This window comes from Hylobates moloch, unplaced genomic scaffold (assembly GCF_009828535.3).
Source record: "Hylobates moloch isolate HMO894 unplaced genomic scaffold, HMol_V3 SCAFFOLD_10, whole genome shotgun sequence".
Lineage (NCBI taxonomy): Eukaryota > Metazoa > Chordata > Mammalia > Primates > Hylobatidae > Hylobates > Hylobates moloch.
Genome location: NW_026652285.1, coordinates 43,458,497 through 43,473,368, shown reverse-complemented (window position 1 = coordinate 43,473,368; position 14,872 = coordinate 43,458,497). Strand labels below are relative to the sequence as shown.

Genomic DNA, 14,872 nt, shown 5'->3' with positions numbered 1-14,872 from the left:
AGAACACACCAGGGCTTACATTTATATAGTATTTTCCAGATTTAAACTGAAAAGAATAAATCCCCTCATTCTCTAAACTGCTGGCCAGCTGAAAAGAGAAATGGACCAGGAGTCCCCAGTAATACTGAAGACTAGACTTAAGCATAAAGCAAGTTCATCTCTGGTGACCATGGAGAGAAAAGGTGAATGAAGTGGATGGAGCATGCTGCAGAGGACCGGTGGGTTGGTTGCAGAGGCTTAGTGGGAAGAAGGATGAGTTCTTCCTTTCCAAGAACATCCCATCTGCCATACCTTCCCCATGTGACTCAGGAGAAGGAGATCCACCTCCAGATCCAGGAGTACCTCCCAACCAGGACAGACCTCTCTTCGGAGGGGACATGTGAGCAAAGGCTCAGCGAAGGTCAGGGTGTGAGCTATGCTGAGATCTTAGAGAAGGGCATTCCAGGTAGAAGGAAGAGCCACTGTGAATGCTTGTAAGACAGGAGTCCAGCTGGTTAGTTCCCAGATAAGCAAGGCGGGTAGTGGGGCTGGAGCAGAGTGAGGAATGGAGTGCAGTAGGGGAGATCAGGACGTCTCCTTTCGGGCTCACAAGGAGGCTTACCCCACTGTGAGGACAATAGCAGTTTCTGAGTGAGACTAGAGTCACGGCTGTGTTTTGAGCAGAAGAGTGCTGTGACCTGACATGTATTTTAAGAAGAGCACTTAGCTCTTAGCAGTTGTGTTGAGAAGAGAAGCAACGTCAAGGGTGGAGGCAGGCAGAGCAGCTAGAAGGCTCCTGCAGTTATCAAGGCAAGAGAGGAAGGGGCACGGCATGGCAGTGAAGGTGAGAAGGGCCGGGTTATGGAGATATTTGGAACATAAGACTAACAGAAGTTCTTGATGGATGATTGGCTATGGAGTATGGGTATCCATTTAAAATTAGAGAGTTGAAGGATAACTCACTGGGTTTTGTCCTGAGCAACCAGAAGCACAGGAGTGTCTCTATCTAACATGGGAAAAGCTGCCAACAGAGCCATGCATTAGGAGGGAATGATCGCAGTTCAATTTTAATATGTTGAGTTGGAGATGTCCATCATATATTCAAGAGGAAATGATGACTAGATAGTTGGATGGTCACATGTGAAGCTCAAGAGACAGGTGTGGGCCAGGCGTGGTGGCTCGCGCCTGTAACCCCAGCACTTTGGGAGGCCAAGGCAGGTGGATCACTTGAGGTCAGGAGTTTGAGACAAGCCTGGCCAACATGGCAAAATGCTGTCTCTACTAAAAATACAAAAATTAGCTGAGAATGGTGGTGAGCGTCTGTTATCCCAGCTACTTGGGAGGCTGAGACACGAGAATCCCTTGAACTCGGGAGGCAGAGGTTGCAGTGACCTGAGATCACGCCACTGCACCCCAGCCTGGATGAGAGAGCTAGACTCCAAAAAAAAAAAAGAAGAAAGAAAGAAAAAAAAGAAAGAAAGAGGTGTCAATTGAAGATAAAAATATAAAAATTGGGTCATCCCTGGCATGTAAAAGGTATTAAAGCCTGTCACCCAGGCTGGAATGCAGTGGTGCAGTCATAGATTATGGCAGCCTCCAACTCCTGGGCTCAAGCAATCCTCCCACCTTGGCCTTCCACGGTGTTGGGATTATGGGCGTGAACCACGGCACCAGCCTTGAAGATATTAAAGCCTTGAGGCTGCATGAAACCAGGAAGGGAGTGAGTATGGATGTGGAAGAGAGCCAAGGACAGGGCTCCAGGGCAACTTGACTTTAAGAGAGCTGGGAGAGGCCGGGAGCAGTGGCTCACGCCTGTAATCTCAGCACTTTGGGAGGCTGAGGTGGGCGGATCACCTGAGGTCAGGAGTTTGAGACCAGCCTGGCCAACATGGTGAAACCCAATCTCTACCAAAAATAGAAAACTTAGCTGGGCATGGTGACACATGCCTATAATCCCAGCTACTCAGGAGGCTGAGGCAGGAGAATCACTTGAACCTGGGAGGTGGAGGTTGCAGTGAGCTGCTGAGATCACACCACTGCACTCCAGCCTGGGTGACAAGAGCGAAACTCTGTCCAAAAAAAAAGAAAAAAAGAGAGAGAGAAAGCCAGGAGAAGAACTGAAAGTAGCAAAGAAGAAAAAGAAGGAATCCACCTCTCTTCCTTTTCTTCACTTGGCTTCTAGGACACCATAGTCTCTCTTTTCCTCTACTTTACTGTCCACTCCTTAGTCTTCTTTGTTGTGATGTGAAGTGAAATAACTGCCCAATAGATTTGGTATCATGGAGGTCATCCTTGATCCTGAGAAGAGTAGTTTCAGTCCAGTGACAGAAATCAACGTCTGACTGGTGTGAGATCAAGAGAGAACAGGAGGGCCGGGCATGGTGGCTCACGCCTGTAATCCCAGCATTTTGGGAGGCTGAGGCGGGTGGATCACCTGAAGTTAGGAGTTTGAGACCAGCCTGGCCGATATGGCAAAACCCCGTCTCTACTAAAAATACAAAAATTAGCCAGGCGTGGTGGTGCACACCTGTAATCCCAGCTACTCGGGAGGCTGAGGCGGGAGAATGGCTTGAACCCGGAAGGCAGAGGTTGCAGTGAGTCGAGATCACGCCATTGCACTCCAGCCTGAGCGACAGAGTGAGACTCTGTGTCAAAAATAAATAAATAAAGATAAAAATAAAAAGAGAACAGGGCGTGTGCACATATAGACAGTACATAGAGGTAACTTTGAGATGTCTGCATACAAGGAAGATGGCAAATGGAGTAACAGTGCAGGAGGATATGGGGTCAAGGGGGCACACACACACAAGTATACATATCAAGACAGGAGGGTGGACACTTTTTTGTGCTGAAGTGAATGATTTAGAATAGAGCAACACTTGATAAGCAGGAGATGGGGTAATTTTAGAAACAGTCATTAAATAGCCTAGAGGAGAAGGGAACCTGGTGCCACATGGAAGGATTTGCCTTAGACAGGAGCAAGAACAGTGTATCAGGTGACAAGAGAGAAGGCAGTGTCTGGGTGGAGAGGTAGGTAGGATGGAAGATATGATGGTGGGAAGAGGAGGTAGTTCTTGTCAAATTGCTTTTATTTTCTCAGTAAAATAAGCAGCAAGTTTCTCAGCTCAGAGTGAGGAAGGGAGGGGTGTTGGAACTTTGAAGAGAGAAGGTGCAATATAGTCATTTCAGAGTGTGGGAAAGTAAACTGATGAGGGAAATGCACACGGACAGTGTTGAGAGCCCACTTGAGATGTATGATCATAAATTTAGAGTGACAACAGTTAGCCCTGTCATTTTTGTCCAGTGTGTTAAGCTGGACAGAATCAAGAGTTTGGCCAAATGGTCCCAGGAATGAGAGACTAGAGGGAGGTGCATGCGAAAGAATGATATAGTGAAAGACCATGAAATCTTAAGGTGGGTAGGAGAGATGTAAGAATGAAAGGTCAATGACAGACAGTGGAAAAGTAGACTGGAAGTCAAAATAGGGTCAAAGAATTGTTCAAATGTGGTTATTTGAACAAATAAGCTGGGAGAGAAAGAAGTGTTGGTCAGGAACGAGGATGATGGTCAGAGGTGGTGCTGTTATTTGGTGATGGAAAGATTGAGGATACCCACGTGACAGTGGGGTGGAGGAAAAAAATGATTGCAGTTCAGGTACCAGGGTTTCAGATAGGTCATTAATCTATTGGGATGCTAAATTCACCAAAAATGTTAATAGGAGTTGGGTGGAGGTGGGGGACTGTGAGTCAGGTGCTAGAATCTTCGGGGAATGAGGGGGAGTGCAGGAGAGCCTGCAGATGACAGCCACAAAGCGGAGGTGGTATAGTCTGATGGCAGGTACTTCAAAGCAGCTGGGGTGGAGGGGGAAGAAAGAAGAGTCTAACTTGGTGAATAATTCTCCTGCCAAGGGTTTGTTCTGAATTCCACTCTCTAGTATCTCACCAAGCTTCCTTCCCTCTTTTGGCAGCTGAGAGGCCATCCAGGGTAAGGATTTTTTCAGGGTCGTGGGGTCAGAAGGAAACCAGCAAACAGTCAGGACTTTTATTCCCTCTCTTCTGCTACCAAAATACCAAGGCAGTGTTTTGGATATTTAAAAGAACATTTTAAATGTCCTTGTTTGTTTCTGCCTCTGTGCAACATTGTGTTGGGAAGGACAGAGAGCTGGTAACCATGGCAGTGGAGCAGAGGGTGGTGGTGAAGAGGTGGTTTTTAAATGGGGTGAACTTCAGGCAGGCGGCACCCAGAGCTGGAACCCCCACGGCCTCCTTGGAGTCCTTTGTTCATTCAGCTTACTTAGGGAGAGAAGCTGCATTCTTCCCCGCTGGGAAGCAAGCTTTGAAAGGAAAGGTTTTGCCAGACTCCATAAGGAGAGGGTGTGTCCCTAGGAGCAGGTTTTGGGGTTCTGCCTGAAAACCTTGGTCGGCAGGGAGTTTGAGGCACCCTGTTACGAACAGGACAGTCTGTGATGGCAAAGAAGCCAGCTCTGCAGCATCCTGGATGCAGAGTTCTTACACACCGTTAGCTGTCTCACCACTTCTCCCTGGACAGGTGGCCACTCATGGGGGTGGCCCAGAATCCTGGCCAAAAAAGACAGCCAGGCAGGGCCCCCACAGGAAGGTAGCTGGCAGGGGAGCCAGGAGAGGAAGGGGGAGGGAAGCAGTCACCTCTTCCACGTTCCTGGATAGGGAGCCCCAAGACCCTTTTCAGGACAAAGAAGTGCCCCCCAAACAAGCGGACACAGGGCAAGGCAGGACAGGACAGGACAGGGCAAACCTGGGGCACAGCTCGGGGCCAGGGAAGTCCCATGACTGCAGTGTTCAGCTGCAGGTTTCCCAGCTGCTCTGGGCGGGAAGCGGCGCTGGGAGATGGGGGCGGGGAGAAGGGAGGCGAAAAGAGGAGGAGGGAAGTAAACAGGAGACCACAGAGAGAGCCAGTTCCTGGCGTTCAGAGAACACTAGCCGCCTCCGGTCCCCGGTGGGTGGCTGTATGTGTGGAAATGAAACTGGGAGGAGGAGGGAGAGAGGGAAGAGCGGGCACGCACTTCTCGGCTGTCATCCACCTTGCCTCTCTCCCGACCCTCCAGCCCGCTCCCCACCGGGTAGGGGGTTGGGGGAGGTGGGAGGGAAACGGTTCAGCAAACGCCCACCCCCAAGTACCAGTAGCTGGTTCAGCTGTCGGTGAATCAGACACTGTCTCAGCAGCTTGTCACCTGCGCTAGGGAGGGGAACAGAGGGCAACCTTGGAACTGGGGAGGGGGAGGTTGGGAAAGTGCAGGATCCAGGCCTGGGCCTGGGCGTAGGGGTGACGCCTACGGCTCGGAAAAGGGATATCCACCTCCCTACACCCACATACTTCTCGACCCAGTACCCGGACGCCGAGTAGAAGGGGTGGGACAAGAGCATGGGGGCCCTACAGAAGGGGGAACTGGAAGAAGGGGAGGGGAGAAGAATGGGGTGGGGGTGTGCTGCGGCGGGAAGCGCTGGGTGCCTGGCGGGCACGGCCGCGGGGTAGAGCTGCTGCCCGGTGCCTGCCGGCGCGGGGTTATGCGAGGTAACCGCGCGGAGAGGAGGAGGGAGGCGGCGGGGGCCGCGGGCCGGGGTGTCTGGCACTCGTTGGACAAAGAGATGATGAAACGTGAGCGCTATATTTACCAAGGGGGTGGAGACGGGGCGGGGGGGGGGCGGGGAGTAAAAAGGACAAACTGTTCCACAACAACCACAGGAAACACAGCCCATCTGACTCACTGGGAGGGCCGCACCGACCCCCTCGCAGGCTTAGCCTGAAGGCAGACGCGGGGCGCGAGTGCTCCCGGGACCGGACCGAACCTGGGCTGGGGCTGGATTGATTTATAATTAAAAGCACATTCGATCCAAGAGTGCGTGTGTGCGTGCGTGTGGTTCTTGTGGGGTAGGGGAGAGCACGGAATGGCAGGAATGTTTCCTAACCCTTTGGCCGGGCCTTCGCGGGAGAGATCTGCCTGCAAACTCTGGGAGCGCAATTCCTGCAAAGTCATCTCCTCCCGCACAGCCTGGCCGGCCTGCCCGCCACGCCCCGCCCGGGGACAGCAGCACCCGCCTCCCCCACTCCCTCCCCACCCCCGCAGCCCATGGAGTTGGGGTGCGGTGCGGTGCTGGCTATGTTTAGAAGCTGATGTCATCTCGACACCCTACTCTGCAGTGTCCCCAGGAGGACCGCAGGGCAGGTTTTCCTCTTTCTCGCGGGCATGGGGGATGGAAGGTGGCCAAGGTGCCCTGCCCTCTCCCCAACACGCGCACCCCACACCCATGTACCCGGGAGATTAAAAGAAAAAAAATGCAACACCGCCAGAGTTATGAAACAGGGTGGCGGGGGCGGTACGTGCACGCGGAGAGCGCAAACCAAGGGCCTGGGCCGCGCGGGGCTCCCCCCCAGTCCCCGCCCACTCCCACCCCCGCGCTCCCGGGTGCAGGGGCTAATTTCAAGGTTAGCTCACGTGGGCGTGGGCGCCCGGAGCTCCTTGCACGAGTTTGGGGCGGGTTCCTCGTCCCCCAATCTAGGGCAGTTTGTTCAACTGCAGTAAAGGGAGCTTGATGTTCCAGCAGGGAAGGGATTTCTGAGAAGTGGGACTGTCCTCAGATGAACTCGCCTCCTCAGGCTGCTGCGGCGGCGGCCGCCTGCGGAAGACTTTTTAAAAGGGCGATGCCAGGCCGGGGCGCACGGTCCACGAGTGGCTGAGTCGCCCGCCAGTCCGCGGCCGGAGCCGAGCGCCCGCCCCCGAGCGCGGGTGATTCACCGAGTGCTGCGCTGGGCCGGTCGGAGCGCGGGGGGCTGCGAGCTAAACTTATCCTCCTGCATATGCATGAACGGGCGGCCTTTCTGCGCTGCAGAGGAGAGGGCTGGAGTTTTGCGGAAGGCTGCTAAGTGGGGCGGGAGCAAAGTAGGGCGGCGGGCAAGTTTTCGCGCTTGCCCGAGCTCTCTTCCCCCTCCAGCCCCTGGGTGTTAACTGTCATTATGGCCACGGGCGTTCCACCAGATCGGGCTTTACCTGACTGTATTTCAAAATCCAGGAACATCGCCATTGTTGGAAGCCTTGTCCCTTTAGCCCCGCCTCTCCCCTCCTCAAGCTCGCCTCCTTCTCTAATTCCCCTGCTTTCAACAAAATGAACACTGGTTTCCTCCACATATGTTCCGTGTGCCTAGGTGGGGTCGCTGGAGCCGGAGGGGCTGGGCCCTGAAAGGGAGAGGTCTGGATCCAGCCCAGAATGAGGTCCAACACGTGATCCTCTACCCCCAGTGGGCCATCTGTTCTCCTCCTTCCTTCCCGCCTGGAGGCTGGCAGTTCTGCCCGGCACGGTCCACGCCTCCCAGCAGGAAAGAGTGAGAAAAGCCAGAACTGGCAGAACCCAATACCTACAGAGTGTGATTTTAGCCCGAACTTCCCTGGTTCTTGAGCAGGGGTGACACCCTGCAATCTGTATTTTAAATCGAGCGCCAGGTGATTAGCTCCACCCTGCAAGGTGGGGAAACCCTGCCTTGGGGCACAGTTTGAATAAAAATCTCCAGGGGAGGGGCCTGGGAATCTGTGCTGCATATGCCAAGAAATATCTTACTCCCCGCTAGGGTGAAAAATTTACCTTGGGCCAGGCGCGGTGGCTCACGCCTGTAATCCCAGCGCTTTGGGAGGCCGAGGCGGGCGGATCACCTGAGGTCAGGAGTTCGAGACCAGCCTGGCCAACATGGCGAAATCCCATCTTTACTAAAAATACAAAAATAAGCCGGGCATTGTGGCGCATGCCTGTAATCCCAGCTACTGAGGAGGCTGAGGCAGGAGAATCGCTTGAACCCGGGAGGCGGGGGTTGTTGCAGTGAACCGAGATCGTGCCATTGCACTCCAGCCTGGGCGACAGAGCTAGACTCTGTCTCGAAAATAAATAAATAAATAAAATAATAAAATTTGCCATGGAAAAAGAATAGGTTATTTGAACCCCCATTCCACTTTCTACAAACCAGCTTGAAGAAAGAAAAATCGAGACCATAAAATTAAGGAAGGGATTTTGAACACATTTATATTTGTGTCTGCTATCCATTAAATGTTGATTTAAGGTTTTCTGACCTTCACTGCCATAAAGAGCAGTATTTGTAGATGTACAGCAGATGAGATGGTATTTAAAGAACCCAAGTCTTGCCCCAGTTTTTTTCTCTAGGATTTTTTTTCTTTTTTTTTTAGATCCCTTGAGTGTTTGGAGTTTGGGAGGAACTATTGGAGATTTATCAATCTAATCTCATAAATTTACAGATAAGGAAATAGCTCCCAGAGATTGCCTGAGGTTACAGAGTTTATCTCAGACCCAGAGGCCAGCTCCTCACAGTGGTCTACAACGCTGAAACAGCTGACTGTAGGCACTACTTCTTATTAGAGCTAATAATGATAATACTGTAATTTTTTTTTTTTTTTTTTTTTTTTTTTTTTTTTTGAGACGGAGTCTTGCCCTGTGGCCCAGGCTGGAGTGCAGTGGCGCGATCTCGGCTCACTGCAAGCTCCGCCTCCCGGGTTCACGCCATTCTCCTGCCTCAGCCTCTCCGAGTAGCTGGGACTACAGGCGCCCGCCACCACGCCCGGCTAATTTTTTGTATTTTTAATAGAGACGGGGTTTCACCGTGGTCTCGATCTCCTGACCTCGTGATCCGCCCGCCTCGGCCTCCCAAAGTGCTGGGATTACAAGCGTGAGCCACCGCGCCCGGCCATACTGTAATTATTTTAGGATGCACAGAAAACAAGGCTTATATGTTCTGGCTACATGCCCATAAGCCATTGTTTTGAGAACTTGGATAATAAAGCAAATTCTTAGGCAGAATTTAGAGAGGAAAGCATAAACTAGAAGCACACTTATAGTCTGAATTTTCATGCTCCTTCCGGTTGGTTTGTTTGGATTTGAAAATGTGTATTTACAAAGACTAACTTGGGGGAAAACAGACCTCTTACATGTATGTGGCATAATATATACTTTAGTGATAAATTCTTTTAATTAGGAATGATTCATATTAATTTGGGATCATTTATTTTGCCAACATTTAATTGGGACAACCACATGCTGGCAAAACAGCCCAAGCTGGTTTTAATCATAAAACTATTATAGTACACATTCCAACACCCCCAAGGAAACTTCACTGTTGAAAATACAAGAAAAAAAATCCTGACATAGAAATTATTATTTGCTGATACGTTATTTTATATATATGTTTTTAACATATAAACTTCATGGAGGACAGAGTCTCTTTTCATTTCTGTATTCCCCCATGCCTAGCTCATTGCCAGGAATATAAATATCTGGAGAATGAATGAGTGGAAAAGGAGAAAAAAGAGAAAGCATTCTACAGTTCTAGAATTGCTGGGTTTAAAAAGATATTCTAAATCAAGTCAAGCAGCAGTTATGTTTGTAAATGTGTGAGAAATTCATGTAGATGAAATCTCAGTTTTCTTTTATTACTTTCTTTTGTAACTCTGAAATAAGTGAGTTTGGAGAATTCAGTGTTTATGTCCAGTTCAAACAAAGTGAAATTAAAGGGAATTAAAGAAAAGCTGGCAAGGAGTAAGGAAGGGAAAAGTTTATATTTTTAAAAAACCTAAAGTGATTGATGTATTCAAATTCCTGGATTATATAATCTTCAAGGAAAGATACAGACTTTTCCTCTATTCTAGAATAATGATAATGGTGGTCCTAGGGCTATCTATAGATGTCCAGGCCCGAGCAGTCTGTTTCACCAGTACAATCCCAGTTAAAACGCAAGTCTGAGGGGTTGCACAGGCCATGATCATAGGGATCCTGGAGAGATCCCACTGTTATGTGCACTGGGCCTTAAGGAGGCAGGCAAAGGTGCACTTTCTAAGTGATCACGTATCCTAGGGGACAAAATTTGTCCCAGAAAAATCATGAAGTAGGCAAACTCCCCTGGGCTTCAGTGAATTCTTTTCTAAAATTAAGAGATTAAGTTCTAAAAATGCAAGAACTCCAAGATGGCTTGGAGTTTTTTTATACACTGTATACCTACCTTACAGGGCTGCATGCAGGGTGCTTGGTACAGGGCCTGACACAGAATAAGCCCTCCATGAAAGGGGTTGGTGATAATGACGCTGATGGTGATGACATTCTTGGTTGCCCAGTATCCCCTATCTACACCTTTCTTCCACCTGCAGTCACCTACTGCAATATCTTCCCTGTACCACTTTAATATTTTTGTTGTTGTTTTCTTTATTTTTTTAAGGTGTACACTTTTATTGAACTGGTCTTGTCAGGTTTTTTTTTTTAATTAAAATCTATTATACTCTTACTTACCTGAGCCACCCTTAGTTATGATTAAAAAAAAAAAAACAACAAAAAAAAAACTGGGCCTTGCTCTGTTGCCCAGGCTGGAGTAGTACAGTGGTGTAATCAGGGCTCACTGCAGCCTTGACCTAGCTGACACAGTCCTTCAGCCTCAGCCTCCTGAGTAGCTGGGACTACAGGTGCGAGCCACCACATCTGGCTAACTTTTTTTCTTTAATTTGTTTTTTGATGTGCCACTTTAAAAATAAAGTCAAAAGAAACTACTGTAGACCTCAAATTGGTAGAGTCAATTTGAGACCCTTCACTTGGAGACCAGAACCTGGTGTAACTTTCTCTTAACAAAGGTTAATAGCCAGTGGGGGTCAGGGTTGGAACTCACTGAATCCGCATCACATAGAATCAGGTACCTCTGACATTCACGAAAGTGAATTATTTTTAATCAATTGTGCTGACAGTATGCCTCTTGCAAAAAGAACTAGCCCTAGATTCTTTTCTAGCTATCAAGATGGAAAACAACCGCATTGTTAATTCAGACGGAGGGGTAAACCAAGTTAATCAGACTCCAAGACCCATACTAATTGTTGACCAAGTAATGCCACAATATTCCATGGCTAAGGATTTCCAGCTTGTTCCAGTCCCTAAAAATCTGTTCCGCACAGTTAATATTTCACAAAACCAGAAGGGCTTAGTTGCAAGCACAAAGAGCTAGAAATCAGGAGACTTGTGGTTTCTACTGAGTTCTGTCATTATCTGTCTAATAAGACAAATAAGTCACTTCTCTGTAACTCAGTCTCCACATTTGTGAAGTGAGGGAAGAGAAACATGTCCTAAAAACCATGCAGGGGCTCTGGAAAGAAAAAGAGCTAAGAATGGTGGGTTTTTGTTAAAAGTTACACAAATGAATGGTTTTTGTCTCCATTTATCTGAAAGTGGGTTAAAAATAGCTTCCAAATAAAGCTAAAAGAATGTATTTAGACTAAATTGCACCGGAGAAGTAGAGGAATTAAGAGATATGACAAGCAAAGATTGGATATTTCAATGGAAGAATCTCAGGCAGTAGAAAGGCTATGCTGTAAAACCAGAACTTTTGTTAGCACTGCATTTTTAAGATGAATTGGTCATAGTTAATGTATTGGATGGAAGAACTTTTAAACATCTGCCCCAAAATATGCTGCATCCAAAAAATATATAACAAAACGAATTCTTACTCATTTGTGTTTATTCTTGGACTTACCCTGACATAATGGGGTTTTTTAAATTATAGATTCACACTGCATTTATTCATCACCCCTGTCCTCTCATCCATAACTCAAATTTACTACCAGCAACACAAAATACAAAGATGTGTCCAGTTTCACTACAGCTCTTCGCGTTTACAAGTGTCGAGCGCTTGCTTTCGGAACGCCCTTCTCATTGGCCGAGCCAATGCCAGTGACATCAACCAACTTACTTTTGATTGGAAGGCTGGTTGCTGGGACTGTAGCGTTTGCAGGAAGTCACTTAACTGTTTGGGAGCTGGAAAACCGAAGCTGAAGTTCTCTTTTGCCATAGGAACGAGCGCAACTGACTAGGGAAGATGTGTCCTAAAGCTCCGCAAGCTGGAATGTGAGCCAGGAGGTCCGGACCGGCCACGGGACCGCGAGGCACTCCGAAAGTGTGCGGCTGCCCCTTCCCTGCCTCCCAGCTGTTACCCTTTTAAATGTCAGTGTTCGAGGCTGTAGGGGTAGCACGAGGCAGCGAAACGGAACAGTCGGATTGGCCGCACGCCTCAGTTCTAGACGCACCTCTCCACCGAAGGCCGTTCTGACTGGCAGGGGGAGAAAGTAAACAGAGTTGAATCACCCTCCCCACTGGCCAATTGGAGGGGGTTTGGTTTGTGACGTGATGGGATTCTGCGAAATTGTTACTGAGCAAGAGAATGCCGGAACGGTGCGGACCGGCCGGAGCAGGGGCTCAGAAGCCGTCAGTGGACTCGGGAAAAAGTGTCTCTTAGACCTGGCGCTCGGCGGGGCCCTCGCCACCCGCGTCGGGGTGATCGGGTGAATGTCCTGGGTCTTTGGCTCAACGGAGAGGCGGCAGAGGGCGTGCACCTCTCTTGCAGTTTCCTCTCCCAGCGCCTCGGGGGCGTTTTCAGTCGAATAAACTTGCGACCGCCACGTGTGGCATCTTTCCAAGGGAGCCGGCTCAGAGGGGCCGGCGCGCCCGTCGGGGGATCGCGGCCGGCGCGGGGCAGGGGCGGCGGCTAGAGGCGGCAGCGCGGCGGAGCCCGGGGCCGTGGATGCTGCGTGCGGAGGCGCTGCCGGTTACGTAAAGATGAGGGGCTGAGGTCGCCTCGGCGCTCCTGCGAGTCGGAAGCGCCCCGCGCCCCCGCCCCCTTGGCCGCCGCGCTGTGCCGCGCCGCGCCGCGCTCGTCGTCCGAGGCCAGGGCAGGGCGAGCCGAACCTCCATAGCCACCGCCAAGTTTGGCCGCTCCGCCTGGGCTGCCGTCGCCCGCACCATGTCCGCGGCCGCCTACATGGACTTCGTGGCTGCCCAGTGTCTGGTTTCCATTTCGAACCGCGCTGCGGTGCCGGAGCATGGGGGCGCTCCGGACGCCGAGCGGCTGCGACTACCTGAGCGCGAGGTGACCAAGGAGCACGGTGACCCGGGGGACACCTGGAAGGATTACTGCACGCTGGTCACCATCGCCAAGAGCTTGTTGGACCTGAACAAGTACCGACCCATCCAGACCCCCTCCGTGTGCAGCGACAGTCTGGAGAGTCCAGATGAGGATATGGGATCCGACAGCGACGTGACCACCGAATCTGGGTCGAGTCCTTCCCACAGCCCGGAGGAGAGACAGGATCCTGGCAGCGCGCCCAGCCCGCTCTCCCTCCTCCACCCTGGAGTGGCTGCGAAGGGGAAACACGCCTCCGAAAAGAGGCACAAGTGCCCCTACAGTGGCTGTGGGAAAGTCTATGGAAAATCCTCCCATCTCAAAGCCCATTACAGAGTGCATACAGGTTAGCGGCGTCGCCCTTTCCCCTGGAGCTCTGGGGTTAGTTAACCTTTGGCCAGGCAGCGTTCCTGGGCGTTCGGGACACTGCACTCGGCCGAAAGGGTGCAAACATGTTGGATAAGATGCGGTTTAACTCTTTAAATAATTTAAATGTGCATTGGCGGAAAGCTCACTCTCTCCTTAATTGTTCCCGGCCTCCGGGAGCCACGGAGAGCCTTAAACTGGCGGGCAGAGCGAGTGCGGTGCGTGGCTTCGCGGGGAGTGGTGTCCGCCCCTCCCCTGTCCCGCCCCGCCCCCGGGACTCCCACACCCCGCGATGGTGGGGCCACCCCACCTGGGAAAGACGCTGGCAGCGGGGAAGTCAGATGGCGTATCTTTTATTTAATTCTCTTGTCGGGTTGCAGAGAAGTGGTTGAAACCGAGGGGGGACGCGGCGCACTTTACTTTGAGCCTTTTAGGGATGACTAAGGACTCATTTAACTGGATGCCTGCTACTTTTCTGGGCTTGGCAAGGTGGTTTTAAATTTGGCCAGGAGTCCCCCGAGAGGTTTAAAATAACCCGGCTTCAGGCAGCAGAGGAGTCTGATCAAGTAATGGTGGTTAACTTCACTCATGAGTCTTCCTAATGAGCCAGATTTCAGAGCTGACTTTTTTTTTTTTTTTTTTTTTGGGCCCTTGTGACTTAGGTCGCACCCTCCACCCCTGAATCGCGGTTTGCAGGGAGGTGTGGTCCTTGCCGGAGGTCAAGGCTTGGTAATGAATGTTGAGCGGTTCTGGAGGCCTCAGGGAATAGTTCCTCCCAGGAAGGGTGAGAGGCATGGCCGTACAACTGAATGTGGCCAGAAAGACATCTATCTGCCTTTTAAAATGGGCTTTGGAGACTTCCAGGGACCTGGGTCATCCAATTCTCTTGGTTGTGTTTAACATGAACGGTAAAAGTTGGAAAGCATTCACATTTGGACATGCTGTCTGACCATCTTCGGAACGCTTCTTTTAAAAGCGCTATTCAGATGAGGTAGCGGGGCTTGGTCCTCTCAGATAAGCCTTTTGCCTCTGTCCTGTGACACGGTGTTTGAGAGGGTATTGTTGGAGTTAGTTGGAAAAGTGTTGTCATTTTTTGGTGTAACACTTCGATACTTTTAAGATGAGGTCTTGGGCCTGTGGTTTAAAAATGATACATGGAAAAAAATGATACTTGATTGGGGTTTTTTGTTTTGTTTTGCTTTCCTATTTAAAAGAAAGGCCACGTAACTGCTTCTCATTCCATTTCCTTTGGAAACTTGTTCTTGTGGAGGTGGCTGCTGGCACCGGAATCAGACTGAATTTCCTCCATGGTTAATGCAAAATCAGGTTCTGTTTGGGGTCATGATCTAGGTTGCCATAAAACAGCACGTTTTAAGGCTTGTATCTGTAAGGTTGCTGAAAGACGTGCCTGTGTTGGGAGATGTGACCTTTAGTGTGGCTCTGGAGGTGAAGTACGGGTATATTAACCGGAGGGTGTTACTCACCAACAGCTGTTGGGCGGGCCTGGCTGTGTCAGCCATGTTCCCGGAGTTCAGTTGTTCCCATCGACACCCACTGCCACCTTGAG

The 14,872-nt window shown here is 50.4% G+C and overlaps 1 protein-coding gene across 1 annotated transcript in view; it reads left to right on the top strand.

Annotated features, from left to right (window-relative positions):
• Positions 1 to 11,475: 11,475 nt before the first annotated feature.
• The window catches only part of KLF9 (KLF transcription factor 9), a 28,152-nt gene continuing 24,755 nt past the window's right edge, over positions 11,476 to 14,872 (top strand). Inside the window, exon 1 of the mRNA XM_032164284.2 lies at positions 11,476 to 13,285. Coding sequence (XP_032020175.1) covers positions 12,781 to 13,285 — 505 coding nt within the window. The 5' untranslated portion in view covers positions 11,476 to 12,780. The remainder of the gene's footprint in view (positions 13,286 to 14,872) is intronic.